The sequence below is a fragment of the Micropterus dolomieu genome, linkage group LG01, assembly GCF_021292245.1.
Source record: "Micropterus dolomieu isolate WLL.071019.BEF.003 ecotype Adirondacks linkage group LG01, ASM2129224v1, whole genome shotgun sequence".
Taxonomy (NCBI): Eukaryota; Metazoa; Chordata; class Actinopteri; order Centrarchiformes; family Centrarchidae; genus Micropterus; species Micropterus dolomieu.
The window spans coordinates 1,124,184-1,149,522 of NC_060150.1; the positions used below are offsets into that span (position 1 = coordinate 1,124,184).

The 25,339-nt window shown below is 41.0% G+C and overlaps 1 protein-coding gene across 18 annotated transcripts in view; it reads right to left on the reverse strand.

Annotated features, from left to right (window-relative positions):
* Positions 1-25,339, reverse strand: part of LOC123971405 (target of Nesh-SH3-like) — a 31,740-nt gene that overhangs the window by 5,169 nt on the left and 1,232 nt on the right. The window contains exons 2-17 of one of the 18 annotated variants that reach the window (XM_046050194.1): positions 18,605-18,784; positions 14,965-15,033; positions 14,747-14,879; positions 13,457-13,638; positions 12,225-12,277; positions 11,309-11,339; positions 10,078-10,158; positions 9,049-9,123; positions 7,318-7,518; positions 6,045-6,122; positions 5,365-5,553; positions 4,434-4,499; positions 2,634-2,711; positions 1,041-1,109; positions 780-902; positions 148-237 (exon numbers count right to left, since the gene is read on the reverse strand). In XM_046050194.1, the coding sequence (XP_045906150.1) occupies positions 148-237; positions 780-902; positions 1,041-1,109; positions 2,634-2,711; positions 4,434-4,499; positions 5,365-5,553; positions 6,045-6,122; positions 7,318-7,518; positions 9,049-9,123; positions 10,078-10,158; positions 11,309-11,339; positions 12,225-12,277; positions 13,457-13,638; positions 14,747-14,879; positions 14,965-15,033; positions 18,605-18,784 (1,698 nt within the window). The remainder of the gene's footprint in view (positions 1-147; positions 238-779; positions 903-1,040; positions 1,110-2,633; positions 2,712-4,433; positions 4,500-5,364; positions 5,554-6,044; positions 6,123-7,317; positions 7,519-9,048; positions 9,124-10,077; positions 10,159-11,308; positions 11,340-12,224; positions 12,278-13,456; positions 13,639-14,746; positions 14,880-14,964; positions 15,034-18,604; positions 18,785-25,339) is intronic. The other 17 variants (XM_046050205.1, XM_046050223.1, XM_046050214.1 and 14 more) reach the window with 17 other exon arrangements.

Below are 25,339 nucleotides of genomic sequence, written 5' to 3' on the forward strand. Positions count from 1 at the left end.
GGGGGTGGGGGGGGGGGGGGGGGGGGGGGGGGGGGGGGGGATTGATTAGTGATTGGAGTTCAGTTTCCTTAAAGGTTTTTTCCTAGTCCAATTTTCAAGTTTTACAGATCCATACAGCCAAAACACAGTGCATGTGTGTTCACTTACCAACGTATCGCTTCTTTCCCGTGGCGTCAAGGTCAGAGGCTGGCTGAGGTTTGAACAGCTCAGAGTCCTCCCAGGTTTCCTGTCGACTGGCTAAATAAAAACATTCAAACAGACACTATTTCAGAAAATAAATCTTCTTTTTGCGAAGAGGTACCGCTGGTTTAGGACACAATGCTTTAGGTAACCGTGTCTCTTGGGATAACTAAACAGGTTTGAGATATTTCTTGTTTTACACTGTTTTTTCCAGAGGTGAAAAAGCCTTAAAAGCATTAGTGAGTTCCCACCTCTAAAAGAAGGGTTTGTTTCCATAAAAAAGTTGGTCAAAAACAAGATATCAGCACCAAGACCGACCAGATTAGGGTTCACTTTTGGTAAGAACATTTTCCTGCAATATCTATTTTTTTTGTCAAAATGGCGCCAGGGCTGCTTATTGTTCATGTCTACATTCTCCAAAATGTGGCTTGTTGAAATTAAAGGGTGGTGACGAAAACTGTCCAGAGTGTGCAAAGGAGGCTGGACAAAGTTCACCATGTTAGCCGGTACGCTGACAAAAAATCAGCCAGCTGCAAGCCATTGCAGACTGTCTCATTAAAAGTCAGCTTCTACAGAAAAGGAAGTGAAAATCTTCATACCAGCTGTCGGTGCAGCAGTCGTGGTTTGTTTGCGTTCTTGTTTGGATGGCTTGGTGGTTGCTGGTGGGACTTTGGGTTGGAGAATCTGCAACTTGTCCGTCTGCTTAAAGTCCTTCACCTTGTCTAATGGAAAAAATGTAAACAAAAGATAATTGGGAAATCCGATATTTAGTTATAAAGAAAACATAGAATGGCGATAGTCAATATCCAACCAAGAGAAAAGTATTGTTTATCATATCTGGACTCTTCTTTACTTCTTACCTGTTTCTCCGGGTTTCCGCACCAGGTTTATTTTTTTTTTGATGTCCGTGGACGGGCGAGAAGGGGATCCTGGAAGAAACAACGTACATCAAACATAAATCAGATGTTTATAATCAGCAACCAGCTTTTCTTCCCAATCTGTAACCTTCCAATAATAGTTGAACCCATCTCAGTATTTCTCTACAAGATGACTCCAAGATGCATTTACTTATGAAAGGGTCAATTTAAAGGAAAACAGTGGAACGCTCCTTTGTCCACCATTGACAAAGTGGTGCAATACACGACAGAAATGCCTCTGCTGTAAGTCAGGAATTTCTGTCTAAATAAGGCCAACAGTGAAGCTCTAACAGCAACTTTGGTTCTATTTTCTACCTAGGTGCTCTCTAATCTCCAGGAAAATCTGCTGTTTACTCCTAAAGTACAACTTGATACCCATTTCCAAATGCCAAATTAACCCGAAACATGACCAATCCTGTGTAATTCATGTGTGTTTTTCTAAATACACCATAGACTGAGGTCCAGAACCTGCAGCCAATTACACCCCACTTCTCTCATTTAAGGAGAAGCCAAAATTCTTTACAATCAAGAAACTGACCCGGTTCCAAAAACAAAATGAATAAATGCGGAGCCAGAAACATGAAAGATGATGGAGTCCTGAAACATTTTAGCTCATAACATGAAACAATTCAGACGCATTCCTTTCAATCAATTACATGTAAATATGTATGAAGGCAGAAAAGACGCCAGACTGCCTGCAGTGCTGTACTGGTGGATATTTGCTATTCTTTTAAATATGGTCTTCTTGAAATTATTTGGGCTTCAAAGAGATCTTTTAATTTCTTGGTTAAAGCTTCTATTATTCTTGAACAGTACATTAAGAGTTCCCTGTCAACAAAACATGGAACAATTATATGTACAATCTGTGCGTTATAGTGGAAAGCCATCGTGGAAACTGTGCTGTAATTAGGCTGATTACAGTACAAGACTAAATGAAATAAATATTGATATGATTTCCTCTTTTTACACACAAACAATCCTGCAATAAAAAGCAAACGGCGGTTTCCACATTCTGATGAAAACGGCTCGATTCACGCCATGCTGTCCGACGGTTGCGTGAGGGTTTTTCTAAACACAGCAACATGTCTGAATATTATCACAATCAAGCAAGAAGCAAAGCTGTAGCTCGGGACCCTATAGAAACATTTAAAAAGGACTAAAGTAGCTGAAAAGATCCAGACGCCAAGTTCATCACAGCCTAATTAGAAGCAGTTTTTTTCTTTCAATTTCTGTGGCGAGAAAAAGCGCAAAGCTCTGCAAAGTCAGGTTTTTAAAAGAAAGTTAACGATCAGAGGAGCACATACTTTCCGAAAAAGGAAAGTATTTTCCAACGGCTCCGCCTTAACTTCTGGCCAAAGCTTGCAAGCTGACGACCATTTTTTTTTTTTTTTAGTGGTCCTTTTAAAGATTTGCCTCTGGACACATTATATGACCAAACCATGCAGCGTTGGCAGTGTAGAGCAACTGAAGCGCCAGTCAGCACACAGCATGGGCAAGTTCTGGGTGCAGACAGGCGAAATTCATGCCTTTACCAACCATAGAACCGTTCTTCGCTTTTGGGAGCCGAGCGGCCAAACCCATCAGGGAAGTCAGACTCCAGCAATGAGTTGTTCACTGCATCAGGAGAGATACTGCAATCAAAACTGGGGTCTGTCTTTATCAAACCTTTGGGTTTATCCAAACTCTGAATCACTGATGCCAAAAGTACTTCTTAGAGCATTCCACTGTTTTGCATTTTTATCACAAATTCCCGTATGTTTCTGTCAAAATGTTCTGGATCAACATCGATCTTGATTTTATCAAACAAGGGAGATCAGACCAATGGAAGACACGATAACAGCTTATGCCCACTGCACAGGCCATGCACACCTCTACATGCACAATGTGAATCATCACCATGAACACTTTGTTCTTTTGAGTTTTTCCACCTGGTATTAACATGTGATTTGGATCTCTTAGCTTGATCAGAAAACTGAGCATCCGGACCACATCTGAATGTGGTCTAGCTCATGTTGTAGTTGTATCTGTAAAGTTTGGAGGAACAAAATCCACCCAATAGCTAACCCATTTCCCATGTTGTGACTCTGGATGGGGAACAGAGTCACCACTTGGGAAGCAAGTTAAAACTCTTTTTTTATGGTGTAGCCAGCAAACAGATTATCTTTTCATCTGGACGGTTTGAAGAGTCTTCAGAAAAAACCTTCAGAACATCTTCTGGATTTTTCCATACATCACCATGTAATTATCTTTCTGAGAAGAAAATGGGTCCCATGTTGACTTGAATGAAGCTAATGCTAATATAAGAAGCACAAACTGGGGCTAGTAGAATCTATACTGCAGCTCAGGAGACTCTCCAGGGGTCGCTACGACATGCAAGTCCAGGGTCACCCGACCAATGTGCTAACAAGCCTTTGCACTGGCTCTGATTACCTTCCCCGTACAGTATAAGTAGCATTAGCACGGCTAACCAAAAGTAGTCACATGACGCTGGCCTTGGACGTTGTAGGGATCCCTCGAGAGTATCCCACATCACTTCTTTTGACCACTTATTTATTTAGCTGTTTAAATTTAAATTTAAAGCCCCACAAGCAACAGGTTTAACTAAAACCCCTATAAACTTTAAATATGTTGCTTGTTCATGTTTATCTGTATGGACCCTGTTAAATAAACTAACAACACATGAGTATAGCGATAACAATACTGGTTATTAATACCAGCTTTGCATGCAGGGACTCATTTATGTCTTCCCATGTGTAATAATTATACCATTATGTTAATATATAATATACTAGTAAGTGGAACTTGGGTTAACTTTCTATGTTTGTCAAACTACTAAAAACATTTTGAACATAGTTTTCCTTCTATATTTTTGTGTAATAAGCAACAACCTTTACATGGTCATCCGAAGAGCCACAACAGGTCTCAGTGAAGGCCTCTGAGGGAATAACTCAAAACCCCAACCACAACCAGACATAAACACTCCCCTACCCCCACCACCACATGGAACACAGTGACATGATGTGCTGCTGTTACTGGACTTATGTAACCAACTCAAATAATCAAGCTTCAACTCCAACAACCAGTTGATTATTTGAAGAAGTCCTTGCCAGAAGCTAAAAACCTGCAGAAGCTTGAGTTGAGACAGCAAACATGTTAGACAAAAGGCAACATGGACGGACAGACCAATGGATGGATGGATGGATAGATGGACATAAAAGTATTAATAAACAAAATGGATGGAGACAAAAACACCAACATGAGCTGCAGTAAAGATGCTGCAAAAGTGACTGAAGGGTTAATGATGAAACACAAAAAGACAAACGAGGGCTTTTTTACCCAGTCGATGCCTGGACCATAAGGCTGGTTTAGGTGGGGAAATGCCCCGATGTGGCTGTCCGTTTACTGTTGGGAGAAAACCAAGTGTTATGAAGGGAAAGAAACTGTCTCTGAGAACTGAACCCGGCACCAGAACAACCACTCAAGTCCTGTGGGGACATATTTGTATTCTAAAGAAATAATGTTCAACAACAAAACTGTCTTCCCAGCTCGCTGCTGAAATTCTGAAATTCAACAAAGTTCAATGTTGTGTTTTGTAGTAAATAAGAAATGTTCGACAAACCTGTATGTATCTTGTCATTGACATTTGTAGAAATGAATGGTTGAAAGTTAGTTTTCAGTTTGTTGCCCAAAGTGGAGGCATGACTTATTAGATCTAGGACTGGTTTGATTGTTCGGTTGTGAGGTTCATTTAGCAGGTCACAGTTACAGTCAAACTGTTGAACATATATGTGATCACAGAGTAGAAACAAATTCCACCTGTTGGGATTTTCTTTCAAGGACATTGCAGCAAATCATCAAATATAGAACCAGAATGCAGTAATGTCAAAAACAAGCCTATTCAAACCCCCAAAGTGAGCAGCTTTACTGGAGTGTGTGGAAGTACCAGGCATACTGAAGAACAGACCAGTCATTGTTTAATCTAAAGCTTAGAGTTCTCTGCATTTACTGTTGATTTTGACCATTTTTTCAGGGCTGCTCTCTACAAAGCCTTGTAGGTGTCAGGAGGAATATTTTTGATTAATTCAACTTAATTCTCGCCCTTGAAGGAATAAAGAATGTCCTCAGGTTTAACACAGGATGTCAAAGAAAACAAAACATTGTGTTTAATGACCAAAACCCAAGCTATAACTACATTTCTCAGTCCAAGGTCAAATGCAAACTACATTCAATCAAAAGAAAGACAAGAAAAAGGTACAAGGAGGATTACCCCCGAGTATCCGAGAAGTCGGGGATGAGTTACTGGGTCTAGTGGAGGAGTGGGACTGTCTTAGGCCATTAGAGAAGGGAAAGAGGGGATTTCTTGATGTAGGCCTCATGGATCTGGTAAATGTGGTAGCTGCCGGGTTGTAGGGCTGCAAAGGCAGTGAAGGAGAGGGAATTCTTTTGCTGCCTTGACCTAGAAGATCAAAAACAGTGGCAGTGACTATTACAATCTGATCTAGTCTTTATCTAAGTTGCCAGTCAAGCGAGCTTGCAGCAGCCCTGAGCGGTGATGTTAGTGATGGAGATTTTTACTCTAATGGATTTAATGTAATTCCATGAACAAATGAGTTTGATGGGATCATGATAAGTCTTTAAGCGCTCACAATCTTGGGAAACCACAGTCATTTAAGTTGCAGATGAGTTTTGATGACGCAACCATGACTGTAAGATTGTGTGGTACATGCAGACATTGGAGGCCATGTTGGATGAAATGTGTTCAAATAGGGCAATTCCTGGAGTAAGCAGCCATTCCTGTGAACAAAAACATCATTGTAAATCTATCTCGAAGCCAACTGGAAGCTTGGGGGAACAAAATGGTTGCACATCAACAGCAGACACAGACAGAAAGAGCAAGACTGCCTTTGATTGCAAGACACATGAAGCATTTCATGAGGTCATTATTACCCCAGTTGTTAGCTTTAGCTCTCTCATTGGCCAGAGCTGATGTCAGCAGCGATGATCCATCCTGTGATTTGCCGAAAGCTGTCAGGGAAAGAGAAGGTTTAACAGGACAAAGACCTGACATTTCTCGGAATAAAAGATGGTCCACAACCTGTTGAATAAAAATCAAAATACGTATAACCTATTTGTCGTTATACAAATAAGTGAGTTAATATGTTCAACATAAAAAGAGACAGGAGAAAGATTAAGAACTTTTCCAAATGTTTGCAGATGACTCTCTTTTTTTTGTGGAGGTGCTTCAGGAAGTCCATAAACGCCACAGAGACATAGATCTGTTTTACTAACACCTTTTTTTTTTGTGGAAAAAAAACTATCCTGTCACTCCATACAAAGGTACAAAAGAAACAGGTTTAAACAGACAAGTGGACCACCTTCAATTTTCTGAAATGAAGAAATCATGATTTCTAAATATAAAACTGCATCTTAATTTTAACTCTTTGCAGATGACACTGTGTTTGTTGGGGTCCTTCAGATGAGCCGCATCCCTGTTTTCAATTGCGATTTAATGGTCTTTGAAATATCAAATCCAATACTTTACACCAATACTCCAAAACACTGTGCAAAAAGGTTACAAAAAAGTGCAGTGGGAGCTGGAAGGCAGGAATACCCACTGTAAAGTTTCCATGTTTGCTATTTTAAAAGCATCATAAAATGTAAATGCTTCCTCTAAAACTGTAATTAATCAATAGCAGCTTGGCTGTAAGTATTGCTGGTAGAGGAGACAGTTGTTTTTTGTGTAGGTCCTACAGTTATACTGTTAAAGTCCCAATAGAAAAACAAACTATCCTGAGCAGTGGAAGGGGGAAGGGGAGACACTTAACTCTGATTAATGCAATTTTCAACATGAACCTTTACTTTCCACCAGAGGACGCAGTCAAATTGGAAGATTTGACTATTTTAGAGCTACATTTAGGTAATTCTCAAATGTAAAACAGCAGGTAATTGACAGCAGCTTGGCCTTTAAAGTGTAATTGTTTGCAGATGACACTCCTTTTTTCATGAAGGCCGTAAAGAGATATACAGTAGCATTCCTTTAACTATCAAGGGGCTTATTTTTTTGTTCTGCCTCAGCAGGTGCTTTACAGCACAGTCAGCACAACAGCTATTTTCTAACCACAGACTTATTTTCATCAGGACGTAGCTCCAGGTCTCCAAAATGTGGCGATTATTTCACAAAAAAATAAATAATAAAGGGAAGTTGGAAGGTGGCAATTACCAGCAGGGTTATGAGGCTTCTCAGGTGGATTAGTGGGCGCCTTAGTAGTCAGCACCTGAAGTGAGTCGCCACTGGAGTGTAATTTAAGGAGGAGGGAGGTTGAGGCGTTGGCGGTAGGGGCTTTGGTGGGCAGGAATTGGGGGAGGGCAGGAGGATGATCCACTGGTTGCTTGGTGTCATTTCTGACAGTGTTTTCTTTGTCTGGGATGAGAGAGGAGAGAGGTACCATGATCATGGGAATCGGATCATCTTAGGTTGGAGTGTTGTTTTGGGTTGACTGACGGGAGATATACTGTATTTTAAATTCTATGGACATTTGATTCATCTCAGTTGCTCCAACTCTGCTGGAGAAATGACAGTCACCAGACACATGTCTTTGAAAGGATGGAAGACCTTTCAATTTTATTTCAAATATGACTGGGTATCAACCATTGATACTTTTACCAAGTTAAACTGTGAAGTACCAAATATTATGTATTTTCTTCCTCATTTACTTATACTTAAATTCTGCCAATATAAGACTTTTTTTTATATTCCTCAAGATAAGGTCCCATTTTGTTTTTTTTTTCGGCACTAACACTAAATATATTCAAATGATGTCTAGCCTTACTTTCTAAAGAGATGCTCCAATTGGTAAACAGATGTCCAAAGGATTAGGTTTTGGTCCCATAAGCATGTACCTCATAGACATAAAGAAAGGTTCTGAAGACATTGTACTTGTGAAAGACAGACAGAGGGGACAGATGGTTGGGGATTTTGCAGAACGACTTGTGTTGTCTTTCCCTGGTGGGAAAATCCAACAACGTCTGCGTCTGAACTGGCCAACATGCAGTCCTGTCATGCAGACTGATTGAACATGGCAATGACTTCATGAAGCAACCACAGTGAGGACTGAAGACAGGGACAGACAGACAGACAAATGATCTACAAATGTGAATGAGGCTTTACCTAACTCCAGTGCCTAGTATACTTCAAAAACAATCTATTAGTAAAATATACTTATGGCATTTAGTCCATTTATGAAGTCCTAAAATGTTTTATTAACCTTTAAACTCTGCTGGACCCATCATCGGCTCCATTAACCCACACTTTCCAAAGATACTTCTGAGGAATTGTAAAATTGTGGAAACGTATTGTGAAAATCTCTGGTGTCAGGGGTTAAGACTATCCAAAAATGTTTGCATGGGGTATTATTTTCCAGTACAAACCAAAGGAATCGTTTTGAAGCAAATCATGAAAAATCTGAATAAATTATTACCCGTGCTATATATCATGCTCGTCCTCTACATAGACATTCCTGTTCAGACTGGATATAGATCTGTGGCGTCTGAGGAGACGATAACACTGACGTTTGAGGAAAGATGGAAAAGCCAACTGAACATTTCAGGGTGAAAGGAGAAAAGGAGAAGAAAACTGGCGGCTTTGGATGCACACAAGGAGCATTACTGCTGTCACATGACCTTTAGCAGGCTGGTTTAAAACACTAGCCATGGCTCCGCTTAGGGTGGACGGGGAAAAGTGAACTTACTCGCAGCACCTGACCTCCAGCGACATCATCTCCACGCCTCGTATCGACTTTCTATCTGGGCTCAAGGCATGCTAACATGCAGCCATTCAACAGCTGCACGCCCCAGACCCCGCCCCCTCCCAGGTGCATCACTGGGCTCAGCTGAAGCAGGTAAGGACAAGCTGTGAATAAAGCTGGATGATTAAAGAAATCTTTCTTGTTACCGAGTGACACATGAGGCCATTCAGGCTCAGCAGAGCCGCGCTGGGGTAAAGTTTCCTGGCGGCTCTCAGGTGGCCCTGTGGGAAATAATATGTTGCGTTTACAGGAAATAAATATGGAAGAAAAAGTGGTGAAAGTGAAGAAGAAAATGTCTGTTAGTTTGTAAACCCAGTTTAAAAGAAATAGCTACAGAGATCGGTTTTGACTGATACTGTCATTGAAAATGGATTCCAAATCATTTGCCACAAATGGTGAAGCCTGTTCCCAACAAACAGCGAGTGAGTCAAGTAACTGATTGTATCTGGTGCATTTATTGTTATCATTGCAGCTATCTGCATTAAACAGCAGTGACGTGTAATAACTACTGGAAAAAAACATGATTGTTTAAAGACACAATGAAACAAACATGCCCTGGTGTCATTTGGAGACATTGGCACGGCAGTTTTCTTAAGTCCCTTTGAATTTTGGATAATATCCGGTACACTACTGGTGTTTCATTTCAAATCCTTCCAACAGGAATGGGATCAACCAATCAGTTTGCCTGGCCTCTTAATAGATCTGCAGATCTTTGCTGCATTTATCTTGATTAATTGCTACATTCATGAATCTTAAATGGTGACCTGACTGTGTACCAGTGGCATGAACATGAAACCACATCAGTAAAGATTTCACATTTTAGCCTTAGCCAAAGTCTTACTTTGTCCTGTTGTAAAGTTACCGTCCACTTTAATTAGCTACATCAGGTTTCATCCAGCTACCTAAATATTTTGTTCACTTTGCAAATAAAAAAGGGATAAGAGACAAAAGAATCAATGCAAGTTAGCGAGTCCAATTTTTATCTACTGACACGTGTTATAATCACTCACTCTCAGTTTGTCAGGACTGAGTCTGAAACCATCTCAGATCAACCACAGTCAGTCCAACCCGACTGGGAAGCTTCTATTCTCAAAATGTCTCTGCAGCCCTGAGTGGAAAAAAGCAGGAGAGGAAGTGATGTGTTTGTGCATGTGGAGGGATAAAAAGATAATCACCAAAAGAAGTGCGAGGAGCTCCGGGAAAAACTGGGTTTTTGGGCACAGAAGGGGGTCCAGACAGCGTCCTGTTGTGAATGGCTGTGAACGAATCAACACATCACAGGAAGTTTAAAATGAAACCATGTTCTGCTGAATCAACAAAGTGAACTTATTAAATATCACTTAATAATTCCAATTATTCTTTTATTCTTATTTCATTTGTGTTCTTGTCATAAAACAAATCAGGATCATTGATGAACTGCAGGCATCTGGTCATAACGGTTCTTTAAACCTCCTCCTAGTTGAATTGACAAAAGAAGATTCAGCTGCCTCATGACGGCAGTCAGCAGACGATGCCGTGGAAGTCTTGGATGGACCAACAAAACACAAATTCCCTTAATTCATAAATAAAGATGCACCCAGAGATTCATTCAAGTGAATAAAAATTCTTTAATTTATAAATTAAGTAGATTTGAGGGGAACACGACTTTCCCTTAATTTAATTTGAAATATTTGACAAATGTGTCTCCTTGTTGTTATTACTGATTATATTGTTTTGTGCTGTTTTATCAACATCACTATTATTTATTTAGCTTTTCTTTCATTGTCTGTTAATCTCTCTGTTTTGTGTCTGAGGACGCCTTTAAAAACCAGATAGTACATTGCAGTTTTGAGTTTTGGTTCACATCGGGGCTCTGAAACACCCAGGTTTAGGCTGCCATTTAAAACCTGAGACCTAAGGTGGTAAGATTGGTTTCCCACTTCAGTAATTTATTCAGGTTGAGCTCATTCTTTCATTACAGCTTCTGAATGGGAGGATTTGCTGCTTTTCTTTATTTGTAATGTGAATATCTGCGGGGGTTAAATAAACTGTGTGAAGACTCGCTGTGGCCTCCTCTCAGTTTGTTAACTGCAGTGAAGTAATCAAATAAAATGTTAGTTGGATTCCTCATTTTGTTAAAGAGCATATAATCTGCTGCTAACATGGACTGTGAACTTGGAAGCTTCCTCCTGCAGACTGAGTTTCTAACCAGCCTGAACATGTTGCAAAGTCTGCCAGAGCTTTTATTCTCTGCTTTATTATCATGAAAACAGATGGATTACACAGAGCAGTCCAGCGTGTGCCGACTCTGCGTACCTGTACATTCCTTGAATTGTGTCAGGCAGAAATAATGACCAAACAGCAACAAACACTGCCTCAACAAGTTCAGTAATACTGTAAGTTATTTAGAGAAATCCCAAATCTTACCGGTACGAGGAGGGAACAGAGTTTGGGGTTTCTGAAAGACAAAAAATATTAACTTCAGGCTCATGATTTGGGAAATGATCTGAAAAACATTCAAATAAACCAAATTAACGAAGATACGCCAACTACAATCCCAGAGTGCACTGCTGTATTCTGCATTCTGCTCTGTGTTGTAGCAGCATGAAAGACATAAATATGTCAAAAGTACATAAAATAGAAGGACATTTATTTTTCTCATTACTTTTACATTTGAATTTGATTTATGTCTAATTTTAAAATCGAGTAAACATAAAATTATTAAACTTTAATTCACCACACACAACATGCACATCAATACAAAGTAAATGATATAATAGTGGCAGCCACGGACTTCCATAGGTCAGACTAAACAGTGTGAGTGAACTGTAGGCGTGACAGAAATGTGTCCAGGCACAGCTCAGTCAGGTCCTGCATGTTAAAGCAAGCTGTTTGGTTCAAGCTTTTATTCTGAAGCTACAGGATAGCAGGAGTTTACAGCCTCCCAAACAAATCGGAACAATTAGAGAGAAAAGTCCGATTTCATTTCCCCCTAACAGAGACCAGGGATGTAAATAAGATTTGGTTTCTCTTGATCACAGAATAAATGTCATTACATGAACATAAAATTATTATATTGATTATAAGATTATATTAAAATTACTTTAAAGCCACGCTAAGATTACAGAGCTAGACAGTAAGTTAAAGAAACCCAGAACGCCTCTGCAGGCGGGACACAGCTCCTTTTGTTGACATGTGATCTCATATCTCACAATAAATTACGACAAATCAATATTTAGTTGTAAATGATTTTTGTTTAGAGTTATTGGTTCCTGGTTGGTATTAACAAATCATCAGCGCTCATCTTCACGTATAAAACAAGTGAACGCAGCAGGTTACGTACCAGCGGCTTCACGAGAGGACTGTGCACCTTGTACGGCGTCTGTGCCTTCTTATCTGTGAAATCCAAAAAAGGGGAGGAAATCAATGCAGGGAACCAGGAAAGTCAGTAACCGTTCTGTTCTTTCTTTAAAAGGGTGGGTTTTAGCCAAAACATTAGACAAACAAGTGAATCCCATCAAGATACCAAAACACACCAAGGAATCAAATATATTTTTTATGTATGTAAGTATGACTTTGAAACAGTAAGAATAATGACTCCGCATTTCCCTGACCTTTACAAGATCAAATTATATAAAAATAGACAACATAAAATATAAAAATGTAAAATAGATTAAAACTAAAGATACGATTAGAACATTAAGTCATGATATGGTGTGATATAATGTGCATGAACGCAAATCTAGAAAATTCTAGTGTTTTTAGCTAAATGTGATTGGAACTGTAGACAAACAGGTTTTATATAATTACTGTTTTAACAGCACTTGACAGTCCTGATGCAGGAGTCAGTCAAAACAACACTTGTGTAACCTACATGTCTACAATAAATGTTAACCTTCCAACCAAACTAGTGTTGTAGCACTCGAGACTCGTCCGAATTTGTACTCTTGTCTCGGTCTCGGACATTGAGGATTTTATTTCAAGACCACTATAGACCGTAACCTTGGGAACATCAATAAATCGCTTTTGCATCGTCACATTTCTTTGTTAACATCCTAACTTTGATTGGATGTAAAACATACTGCTTCAGATGCAACCAATAACCCTAATTAAACATGTGTTGTTCCCGTTAACGACTGCCCCCCCTCCCTGCGATGGATCGTTGAATAAAGACGCTTATGTTGATTTCAGCTCTTAGTGTTTGTATGTTGGTGTTTTAACGGGAATGTGGATCTTTCAGATCAGTTTGAGAAGTACCTGTGATCTCGTTGCACATTTTATTGTGTGTCATGTAATGTGGGGAACTGGTCTTGGTCTCGACTTGGTCTCAGCCCCTAATAGTCTTGGTCTTGTCCCAGTCTTGATGAACTCTGGTCTTGGTCTTGACCTGGTCTTGGTTTAGGGGGTCTTGACCACAACACTAGCAAATACTCAAATCAGTGCTACAGACGTGGGCCGCTAACCAAAATGGAAACATTTTTATACCTTCTGAAATATGTCAGCGAGGATCAAAGACTCATCTTCATATTGTTTCTGATTTACTGGTAATACTACTGAAGACTGAAGACTCCTTACTGCCCATGTTGGTGTTGTGGACGACCAGTTTGCTCCACGTGCCGCTGCGGTCGTCCTTGTTGGAGCGGACGCCGAACTCATATGGCGTGTTGGGTTTCAGGTTGTCGATGACCGTGTCGCTGGTTGGGCAGGTCTGATAGATCCACTTCCTGTTCCTCTCTCTGTAGCGGATGGTGTAGAACCTGGAGGCAGACGGGAGCAGGGAAAGCCAGGTCTCAAACCTCAAATCCCAAGGAGGCAACAGAATTCCAAACTCTCACTACTCATTAATGCATAAATGAATGTCCGAACCAAATGTCATCACAATCTGTTCAATAGTTGTTGGGATATTTGAGTCTGGACCAAAGCAGTGGGCCAAGTGACCAACATCATTTGAATCACGCATGTCTAAATACGTTGTGGGGTTTTGCAGATGTTCGTGTCTGGCGATAGAGTTCGTCAGGCCTCTGATGAAGCAGCTAAAACCGAAGACTCAATGTGTTCAGCTGCACCTGGAAGTCAGAACCAAATGAATTCATCAAAGTTTCACTGACGGCGACAGAAAACGCATTCGTACGGCTCTCTGACTTTGACGACTGGAGTGCGGCGCCTCCACAACGCCAAGCGCTCGCTCGTCAGGCTAGCAAGACCCGAGGTGCCGGAGGACGAATGACATTAACAAGCAGACACCGAGTGTTCAGCCTGTGTGGTTTCTCTTTGGCCGTCTTTAGCACCGTGACCTCAGCGTGGAAACAACGCCTCCCATTAGGTGTTGTTACTTCTGGCGGGAAGCAGAGCCCATGTCTCGGGTCGTGTTTTTTAGAGCAGGGCTCCAAATACTCAGAAGCAGCAGCCAAACACTCCACAGAAGGACCTGACATTTTAACGAGACGCCCAGAGTAGCAGAGGAGGCCCGGGCCCAGCTTTCCGACGGAAAAAAACAGCTAATTGGAGGCAGGAGACAGAGAGCTGCTCGGTGTCACTCAACACACACGGACCATTCAAAGACAGACGCAGCAGTTTCAGGTCGCTCTGATTGGTCGAAGGCTTGGCTGCTCAGTGCTTCCTCATACATACGCACATAAAACACTTTAATGTTTAGCAAACCAAACCAACCCGTCGTCTAAAAGATGATTTTCTGATGAATCTGGAACACGTGAGGAAGACTTGTTTCTTATCGCCCGCAGGTCTCGGTCTGCTTCACACTAACTGGGTCGTTACAAAATAGTTCCCGCCCCATGATTACTGGACAGTTAGGTTTATTCTCAGGTCAGTACCAGGCCTCTTCAAATAATCATGATCGGCTCTCACCCGTCCTCCAGACACTCGTTCATGATGTTCCCTTCGTAGGGCGTCTTCAGGTAGTTTCCCCAGGACAGCAGCACGGCCGTGGGGCTGACGGAGCCGATCACCAGGTGCAGCGGCTTCTCCAGGTTCACCTTCCCTGTGCACACAGGTGAGGACGGAGTGAGACCTCCAGTCGGCGCGCACGGCAGAATGCCCCAACAAACAGGAAGTGGTCGGCTTACCTGTGCAGTGTTTCTTCACGTCGTTGGCCGGGATTGGCTGGACGGCCACCAGGTACTTGGGCTCTGCGTCTGGAAAAGAAAGTGGATTCAGGTAAATGTTTAGGAGATCAGATCAGGTTCAGTTTCATGGTCTGAAAAGAAAAGTATCAGACAATCTCTTTGTTTATCTAAAAAAAAACATGAACATGAGGTTTTACTCCACGTCCTTTGGCTCTACTGCTGTTTTTAATTTGTTCTTTTGTAGTTTTCAGAGCTGAAACCTTTTGCTGCTCTGGAAAGCAGACAACTGAGATCAGCAACGAAGAAACTGTCCTCAAATTCATTTGAGTGGTTCTTTGAATTACAACAGCTGAAATGACAAACACCGTAGAGGTGAATGTCCCCCAGAAAATTTAACTTCTCATACAGACTGCTGAACGCAGCGCGCTGTGAAGGAAACCCTCCAGTGTCTCAGTGGCTCTGCAGAAATGTGTGTAAAACCATGTAAAGAAACTCAGGGTTGAAGAGGTTAAATGAGCTCAGAGGAATGACGGGCCCCACAGATGGTTTGGATTTCTGTGGCACTGAGGGGGCCGAGCAGAGACACCACGTCCTTTATACTGTACAATCGTTTCAACTGACCAGATCCAGGACAGAGTCCAGACCAACACGTCTCCGAACAAAAAAAGTCCAGTAAATAAGAAATAAATGAGTCAAAAGACTGAAGATGAAAACGTGCGGAGCTCCAACCTGTAATACTACACGTACTACTGCAGCCGGTACATCATGTACACAGTTTCTCCTGTTCGTCCTGTGAGCATCAGAAACATGCGAGGAATGCTGCACTTTGTTATGGAAACGTGCGGCTATAATGATGATGATGATGTCATGGCGAACGCAGAGCAGACGCACAGATGTGAGCAATTACAGAGGGACTTTGTGAAACACGAGGACGGCATGTTGAAACACTTCTTCTAAAAATCTGATGTTTCAGAGGCGACTTACATTTAAAATAAACAGTCACTTAAAGTCTTGTTACACAACAGATCAGCGTGGCAGAAATGTAGAAATAAAATGACTGTTTCTGTTGGACAGACGAGACGTCCCCGCTGGTCTCCACATGATTCTTAGAGAACCGACAGAAACACGATGGTTTAATGAATGAAAAAAGCTGTCAGCAGCATTATAGGTAAAGTCCGCCGGGTAAAGGACTCCTCATCTTTATACCTGAAAGCATTTACCAGCGGCACAAATAAAAGTGTTGCTTTATTAAATGCATCAGAAGCTTTTGAAAGGTCATCTCATCCCACACCAGACCTCATTCTAAATGACAGGATTTTAAGACAAACCTCTGGATGAACGTTTTCGCTGAAACAAACCCTGAGAGGTTTCATTCACCTCCTGCTCTTCAAAGCTTCATACACTCACTTGGTTTCTTTGCCCACGACTGGTGGAAACATGCCCCGCCCCCCCACCCCCCCACTTCGCCTTCTGACCTCATCAATCACCTGTAATCTCCTGTAAGACCCAGCAGAGTCTGTGTTTGTCTTCCTCTTTCTCCCTCGCTGCTTTATTTTCTCTTTTTTTTGGTCTTGTTGGAACATTTATCAGCAGCATTTGTCAAGAAGGTCAGGAGGTTAAACACAGTTAATCTTTGCCTTTGTTGGAGTTCCATTTCACTTTGACTTTCTGAATAAATCTTGTTGATCTGAAACTTTGCAGCATCAATTTATATGTTTTAAATGCCCAAATTTTAGCTGACGTTTGGTGGACAGATCCACATCATTTAGAACATTTACAGGGTTTATTATATTTCTGTATTTCTTTCTTTAAATCTTTCTTAATTTCTCTCCTTTTGTTTGGTGGACCGATCAGAAACAACATCTAATAATGAGACTATTATTTAAATTTTTTTTTTCATAGTGTTTCTGCCTTTTGCAAAAGCCTAATAAAAACATAATATTGTAAGAGAGTTGCAGAGTACACATGAACCAAAACCAGTTTTCCTGCAGGGGAAATTATCGAGTAGCTCTCTTTGTGTCTCATGTGGCTAAAAAAAACCCCAAACCACCAGCAGCCTCGGATTTAAAGAGTCAACACTGCGGCTGAGCTGCTGATGGATGCTTCTCTACTGAGGGCTTTTAAGCAGGAAGGTAAACACCACTGGAACTGTTTAGCCCTGACACCACAGCCCCGCCCCCACACCGTTTGATTGACAGGTGACCTCAGGGCAGAAACAGCAGCGATGAGAGATGAGCGACAAAAATGGAGACGGAGATTAAATTAAAAGTCTCCCAGGGGAGCTCAACTTCCTCCTGAAAGTAAACTGTATACCCATTTATCTTCAGGGTTTAATATATCCTCAGAGTACAAAGGAAACGCAGCACGGAAGAAGATTTTCCCAGCTGTACTTAAACACAGCGTGTCATGTGGTGCCAAAGAGCTAATTGATGGAAAACCTGTTTTTAATTTGTAAAGATAACAGATTCAGTAGTTTTTGTTGTTGGTGATCTGTCCACCAAACTTCAGCCAAATTCAGACATTTACAATGTAAATGTCTTTTTCTGTCTTTAACAGAAAAGAATGATGAGACTTAAAACAAAAAATCAAAAGGACAAAAGTCATCATCATGTCGGTGTGGTGACCTGTCCACTGAATTCCAGCCAGATTTCGGGGCGTTTTGACTTCTAATCTTTCTGAAATACAGGAAGAGACTGGAGCAAAGTTGGTGTCTTTCCACTTTCATTAGAAAGAAAAAACAGCCTTTTAAACAGCACAAAGTCTGTGCACTCTCATCGAAAAGAAAATCTGGCTCTCTGTCAGTCAATATGAGTTACACATAATCATTCAGGTCAAAATGGCAAATTGCACTGCAATCGTTTATCCCAGAAATCTGCAGGAGTGCAAACACAATCAGCCTCTAGAGAAGATGGTGTTGAAGGATGACTTTCAGCAGGTTCTCTGTTAACCCCCTCACTGTGGCCGATGATACGCTGCCTTAAACATGTCACACCGCTGTAACTTTTACTGGTTTTGGTCCCAATGGGATAAAGATTCTTGGCTGAGCTTCAGAACAAGGATCAGAGCCACCTGCTGCTGAGTCCTCTGCTTCTCAAAGCTTCTCACGTTCTGCTTTTCCCCAAAGTTTTTCTGGGGAATCTCACTCTTTCCCACGAGTCTGAATGTTTAGACACGGAGGTTTAGAGAGAAAATAACCCTTCAGTCCTACAACAAGAGAGAAACCCTCATTTACTGCAACGTGTTTAAATAGTTCCTGCAGAAACTGCTGTTAATGTTTAATAATCAGTTTATCGTCTATTAAAACAGTAAAATAGTCAGGCCGGTCCAATCCGAACGCTAAAACCTGTTTAGGATGGTGCCAGTGATGGAGTGTGAGCCAAAATCATTATAGTAAGGTGGGAACCTTTGCACCAAACTCCAGCCAAAGTTCTGCGTGTTTCGACTTCTAATCTTGCCAACATACAGGAATAGACTGGAGCAAAGCTAATGTCTCCCTACCTTCATCAGAAAGGAAAAAAATAGGCTTCACACAGTTTTACCACTTTTCTTACATTTCACCAAAACAATAAACCACTTTGCTAAGAAGTACGGAGGCCCAGAGGGGACCCAAGTAAAAATGATTTTCCGTAGCCCATCTTACCCATCTCAGTCTCGTATGGTTGTCCGTTCTCGGGCAGCTGGATGAACTGTTTGGAGAACATGCTGCTGCCGTAACCCAGAATATAACCCTCCAGCTTCACGTCCGGATTCGGACGCACAAACTTCATTACGATGGTGTCGCCAGTGGCGTTGATCCGAATCTTCATGTTCTGACGGCGCACTGAAGAAGAAGAAGAAGAAATGGGGGATTAGACGAGTCGTGAGGAGAGAAGTAAAGGAAATTATGGAGGCTTATTATTTAATCAAATGTACAAAGCTAAATGAGATACTTGAGTGTCAAGATAAAAACACAGTTGATTGATGATGAGATATGAAGTTAAAGGTTTGACCCACTAACTCTCTTAATTTCATCATTTTTAAAATAAAATCACTGGATTTCAAGTTTTAAAAGGTTTTGCTCAAGTTTCCAAAAACTTTATAGTGAAAATCCAAATTTGACATGTTGTAAAGATATTTAGTGACGGTGTTAATGTCAAATTTGACCAGTATAGTTAATGTGTTTCCTTTTCTAACAATCTGGAAGTACTTCTGTGAATCCTCCACACGTTGTTGTCATTTCAACAGCGCTCTTTCCTTCTGTTATTCCTGCCGTAGTGCCAGTGAGCATTGAATAAATCCAATGTTCCGCTGCCAAATTGTTTCTCAAATTGAGTCGCATTAGAAGAAATTGTAGATAATTAGAGGAGAAACACTTCAACAAACGAGACCGATCAGTTGGAGGGAAAACAGACAGAGAAAGCTTTCCGTTCTGGTTCTGACTGGATCCGAGACTTGTTGTCACATTCCTCTGCCTGTTGGAGACAGAACTTCAGAGGTTTGTGTTGGCAGCTTCAAAGACCAACGGGAAGGCAGAAAAAGAACGATACTTATACTCTCCTAGTGCTGCTGGAGCTGCTGAGCTGCTGCTGCTAGTTCATTTTTTCTTGATAATTTCACCTCCTCATCTCTCTGAAAATCAATTAAACTGGTTGTTTTTATTGTAACGTCAGTCTATTGCAGCGGTTCTAAGGCCTTGTCCACACGGACACGGGTGTTTTTATAACTGGAGTTTTTCCTCCTTTGTTTAAAATAAAATCTCCATCCACATGAAAACGCAAACACGCTATCAAGCGCTGTCAAGAGCACGCCAAACCACCTGGCGGCAATATGACCCTAACTGTAAAGCCATGTTGGCCATTCAGAGCCTAATAAAATTGTAAAGAAAGCAGGCAGTGGCGCACAATCTCACATCAAACACAGCGTATAACGTTAAGGCAAAACCCCCGGTTTTACCGTCTACACGACTACACTGCAACCGGCGTTTCTTAAAATCCTCACCCTGACAGGGGTTTTCAAAAATGTTCGGTTTCAGTGACCTGATACTGCGCTTCCGTGTGTACGAACGGCCGAACCGCATAGAAAAATTCACGGTTATGAAAATACCCGTGTTTGTGTAGACGGGGCCTACTTTGATGTCGGGATGTAATGATAGATGCTAAGCTGCTAAGCTAAGATGGTGAACACTTTAGCTGCTAAACCAACCCGTTCTCACTCCCTGACTCGTCACATATGGACGCATAATCAAGACCCATCAGCACTGGGGATCCCTACAGCGTCATAATTCAACAGAGTGGGGGGCCTGTAGCGTCAATTTGTGACAGCAGATATACGATATTTAACAGAAAAGGATGAGTAAGGAGTTAGTTGGGGTGGATGGAGAGCCAGAACCCGGACTTTGAACCAGGAGGGTTCGTGTCCTGTGTGAAACAAAAAGTCAAAATTAAATATTTTTATTTAAGTTACGCATTAACTGACGTAAGTAGTTATTTTAACCCAAACCATCTCTACTGAACCTTAACCAAGTACTTTTTGCGCCTAAACCGAACCAAACTGCAACGTTTCACAACTTAAATAACGTGCCGTTTCAAAATGGCGATGTTTCGAAACATTATTTTTGAAAGTCTAGCTGGATGTTGCATATTTGTGGTTGCTAAGCGTTGCTAACTTGACTGCAGAGCCACACGTCCATATGTGACAAGTCGGGAGTGGGACTGTGTTGGCTCAACATCAAGATGTTAGCATCGTCATTGAGGGCAAGTTAGCAAGTTAATGTTAGCATTTAGCTCAAAGCACCGCTGTGTCCAGCCTCACAGAGTTTCTCTGTTTTCCCTCAATGATGAACTCTGTTGTTTCTGTAGAGAGAATCACGGCTTGATTTAATTTCATGCTCATAATTTCTAAGATGGATATCACATTTAGAGAGCACGCTCGCCGTATCTCTTTGTGTTCTTCTGATTTCCTCTGGGAGCCTGTGGACCAACATTTAATGAACACGTTTGGCGTCAAGACAGCAGATCGACCTGACCTCTGCTCCTCCGGGGTTCAAACCCGGCGTCACAGGCGTCTTTTAAAAGTTTAACAAGTACAGAATGTTTCAGTCCCACATGGTTTTCACAGGAACTATAAATCTTTTTATTTTTCCAGGACTCTGAGGCTCTGATGGTGTTCAGAAACTGAAAACCACGACTGACAGAAGTGAACAAACATCCAGGGTTTTACTTTTCTTACGTTTCTACTTTTAAGAGTTCGAGCCTGATTTGCATCAAAAATCATACTTCTGCTCTGAGTCAGAACTGCAGAGCCTCCCTGAGAATCATCGTGTTTTTAAGTTTTCTTCAGTATCACAGTAATCCAGTGACAGTTGTCTGTACATCCATGGGTACACTGCTAACAGGCACTGCTAACAGCTAATTCAGATACTTTTACTGGCGCTTATTTAAATCAGATATAAACCAATATAGGCTAAAAACAAACGTAGCGCACATCCTAACTCAAAGAATCCACAGCAATATTATACTTCCTGTTTACACCCCACACTGCATCATGGGAACAAATAGTAAAATTAAGACGGCACACAAAAATCATTTTACTGGTCAGGGTTCGTCGTTCCCAGCCTGTGAAAACTCAGCCGAGCTTTAAGTTCTTTCCACATCAATGCAGAGCGGGTTGTTTATCCGACACTTTCCCATCATTAAAGAGCATCGACTCGATCAAACAGGATGAAGCTGTTTTAGTTCATCTGCAGTTCTTTCTCTGTTAAATCTTCACCACAGCGCTGTAGACTCAAATTCAGCCGAGGAGATGACCTCTTTCAGGACTTCCAAGGCCCCAGTTACATACAAGAAAAACACCTTAAAGCTCTTAAACGAAGTGATGTGTTGCTTTGAAGAGCTGAGCAGGAGGTATGATCTCCATCAGAGAACATTTTTCTCGTTTGTTTAGCTGATTAACTCTCTGCGACGCCTCGGGCCGCTGCTCAGTCAATCAGCCTGAGTTAAGGCCTCCTGCCGTCCACAGAGCTGCGAGGATCAGCACGTGGTTAGACGTGTGTTTTCAGGGGGCCACATTGTGCTGGATACCCTGTCCGGGTTTTCTTTGGGATGTTTGTTCCAGCAGATCTGTGTGGGAAAAGCCTGCAGACCGTCGACATGCAGGACATGTGTAATCATGTAGCTCATTCTTGGCAGCGCCGCGCAGCCTGTCGGAGGCTTTCCAGCAGCAGCTGATTGAGTGGAGGGGATAAAACTCGACGTGAAAGACATCAGGCCTCTCGTCAAAGAAACTTGTGTTTAACGTCCTAACGGCCTGGATAACATCTCACCGTGTTGTTTCAGCCGGACGACGTACAGGAGTCCAAACATGAAAGCTAATCACTCACACTGTCCTCAGACCTCTGCAGACAAACACGAGAAGGTCCTGCAGTCCTGCTGCTGCACAGCACACACCAAAGTACTACAACAAAACAAGAAATACCACAAAGACTACAAACTAACATAAGTGTGACAGAGCACGCAAAGAACCACTGTACTACTCTTGTACACATCTTTTATGGTACATAAAAGATGTGTACAAGAGTACTAACAGATACAAATAATCAAAGGCAACAAAAAGTACTAGAAACAACCAAAGTAAGTCATCAAACAGAAGCACAAGCTACCACAAAGAACTGAAAAATGTACATCAAAGTACTACAAAAAAGCCATACAGAAAAACTACCAAACTACCACAAACAGTTAAAAAGAATACTAAGTACTACAAGTAATACAAAAAGAAAGAAAGAGTACCACAAAGAGACAAAAGATATGACAAAAAGGTACAAATGTACAACAGAAACTGCTACTATAGTGTCCAATAAAGTACCACAAAGAAACAAAAAATACCGTAAAGTATCAATAGCTATGAATACCAGAATGCCACAAAGTACAACAAAATCTCAAATTTACTAGAAATAAACACTTCAAAATGGTTCTAACAAGCTATCTGGTATCAAAGAACTAAAACAAGGAATCAAATGCAGCACAAAAAGTAATAATTACAGTATTTGTTGACAATATTTGTGAGTTTGATAACTGAAATAAGCTGTTTGAGTGCGACTGAAACTTTAGCAGTTTTCTGTCTCATCAGCTAAAACTGTGAAACGCTGCGATGGAAAGTCTCTTTCATGTCGGCACTAACGAGCTGCTGCTGCTGGTTTTACTGCTGTCACTGAGTTTTTAATCGTCTGGAGGGAAATCAACTGTTAACTGTAAAACTTTAAGCCTCAAACCGTCTCTCTGCCAAGTCTGGCAACTAACCAAGCAGGCCAGGGGGGCGTTTAGCACCCCCTACAGGTCCTCCAAAACATTTCAATTAGGAATCAGTCTTTGGAGCTGTTCCACATTATGTCCATCGCTGTGCATCAAATGTCTGATTTGAAATTTCTGTTTCGACAGAGTTTCATATTTAATGCTCACAGAGAATATCAGAGACAATGACTGAATTTACATCATTAAACTGGACCTATATGGAAGTTTATTAATGACAAAACACCAAATTAATTGTACTATAGAGAGCCTAAGCCCCTCCCCTTCCGGTGGACCACCATGGGACCTTACTTTGGAAAAAATATGTACGGTAGTCAACGGCGTGAGACAACTAATATTTAGATCCTGTTTGAATTGTGCTCTGAATTACACACATGATGATGGTCAATTTAAAATGAACATTAAAATGAACATTTGAACGTCAAGAAAGTCGCAGTTTGATGTAAAACTGTTGAGGTATAAGACTGTGAAAATACATAATTACAAAGACCACAAATACAAAAGTCGCGTATGTGATCTCGTAACTTTTTCTCTCAATGACTGAAGCTAACGTCAAAGAACTTCCATGTGTAGATGACGTGAGTCGTTGGATTAATCAGGTGAGATATATTTCTGTGTGGAACACAGTTAAGTCATCTAGCTAGCAGCAACCAAGAAATGAACGTTAGCTAGCATTACCGCACTAACATGTTGTGCGAGACGAGAGATGTAGTTCATTTAACGGTTTTCACTCAAAACGACATGTAACTTTACTGTTTTAGGACAAAACTGCAACTTTCTTGATGGACAAAATTATCTTTTAAATTGACAAATATCATGTGTGTAATTCAGGGCTCAGTTCAACCATGATCAAAAAATGAATTGTCTTTCGCCGTTGACTACGTCCGTATTTTGTCCCAAAGCGGAAGCGAGTGACTTAGCCTCTCTATTACACGACAAGTACATATATACAAATACAAATATTGTACTTTTTTATTGCACTACATTTATCTAAACAACTACAGTTACTACAAACATTAAACGCTTTTCACGCTCACGCAGGTGTTTCCAGTGACTGTGGCTGGTTAGAGAGGAGAGGAAACACCTGTGTGAGTGTACTATAGCTGGGACTTTAAATACAATATGATGTGTTATTACTGACTAAAGTAACAAACATGAGCTTCGTCTTGACCAACATTAAAACGCTGATTAGACTTTAGTTACAAATCAATAACGTAATAAATCACTGCCTGGGTCCAGTCTGAAAGATGAGCATTTTTCACTTTTGACACTTTCAGTTAAGTTTTCTGATACTTTTAATTATTTGGTATTTTTGTATTATTTGGAATGAAGGTCTTTAATTTGTAACAGAATATTTCTACTTCGCTACGTTTCCTTAAAGTGGCCATAATGGAACGCAGCTTTAAGAGTCCAGATGTGAGCGTTTGCTGAGATACATTCATTAACAAATTAAAAAGTGATGAAACCTGGATTTTGTGCTTTCACTTTCGGCAGTTTTGATCTTTCGTAGCCAAACCCTTTAAGCAGATCTGTCAGCTGCCGCATCGTGTGCATCAAACCCTGCCCTCTCAGTAAAGTCATGTTTTTAATTAAGTGCCTCAACAGTTATAAAAGTAAAGTGTCTAACATCTGGATGTGGGTGTGTCCTGCTGAAACCTGTTGTTGTTAATGTATTTTAAAATGTATTTTAGAATTGAAGTTGAAGAAAAAAAGGAGCCAAAATAACCATCTAAACTATAATTTTAGCACAAACTTGTAACATTCTTTTACAACATTAATAAAATTTTTGCTCACTCAGCAGTTTTGTCGCTCATAAACTTCCATATAAAAGAAAACCCCCCAAAACAATAGAAATTACATAAAAAAAATCTGCATAAGGCAAAAACAAAACATACATGAGCTCGTCTGAACTGGTAGACTCTCTCTCTCTCTCTGTTGTGCTTGGCTGTCTCTCACCCGGTGAGGTAATCCTCTCCGAGCCGTCACATCAGACCTCCATGTCACTCCGACACTTTCTGCCTCTGAAGGAGGGGATTTTATCATCTTACGTAACTTTAAAACCTCAATGAGGCGGAAAAATCACGAGTTACCGC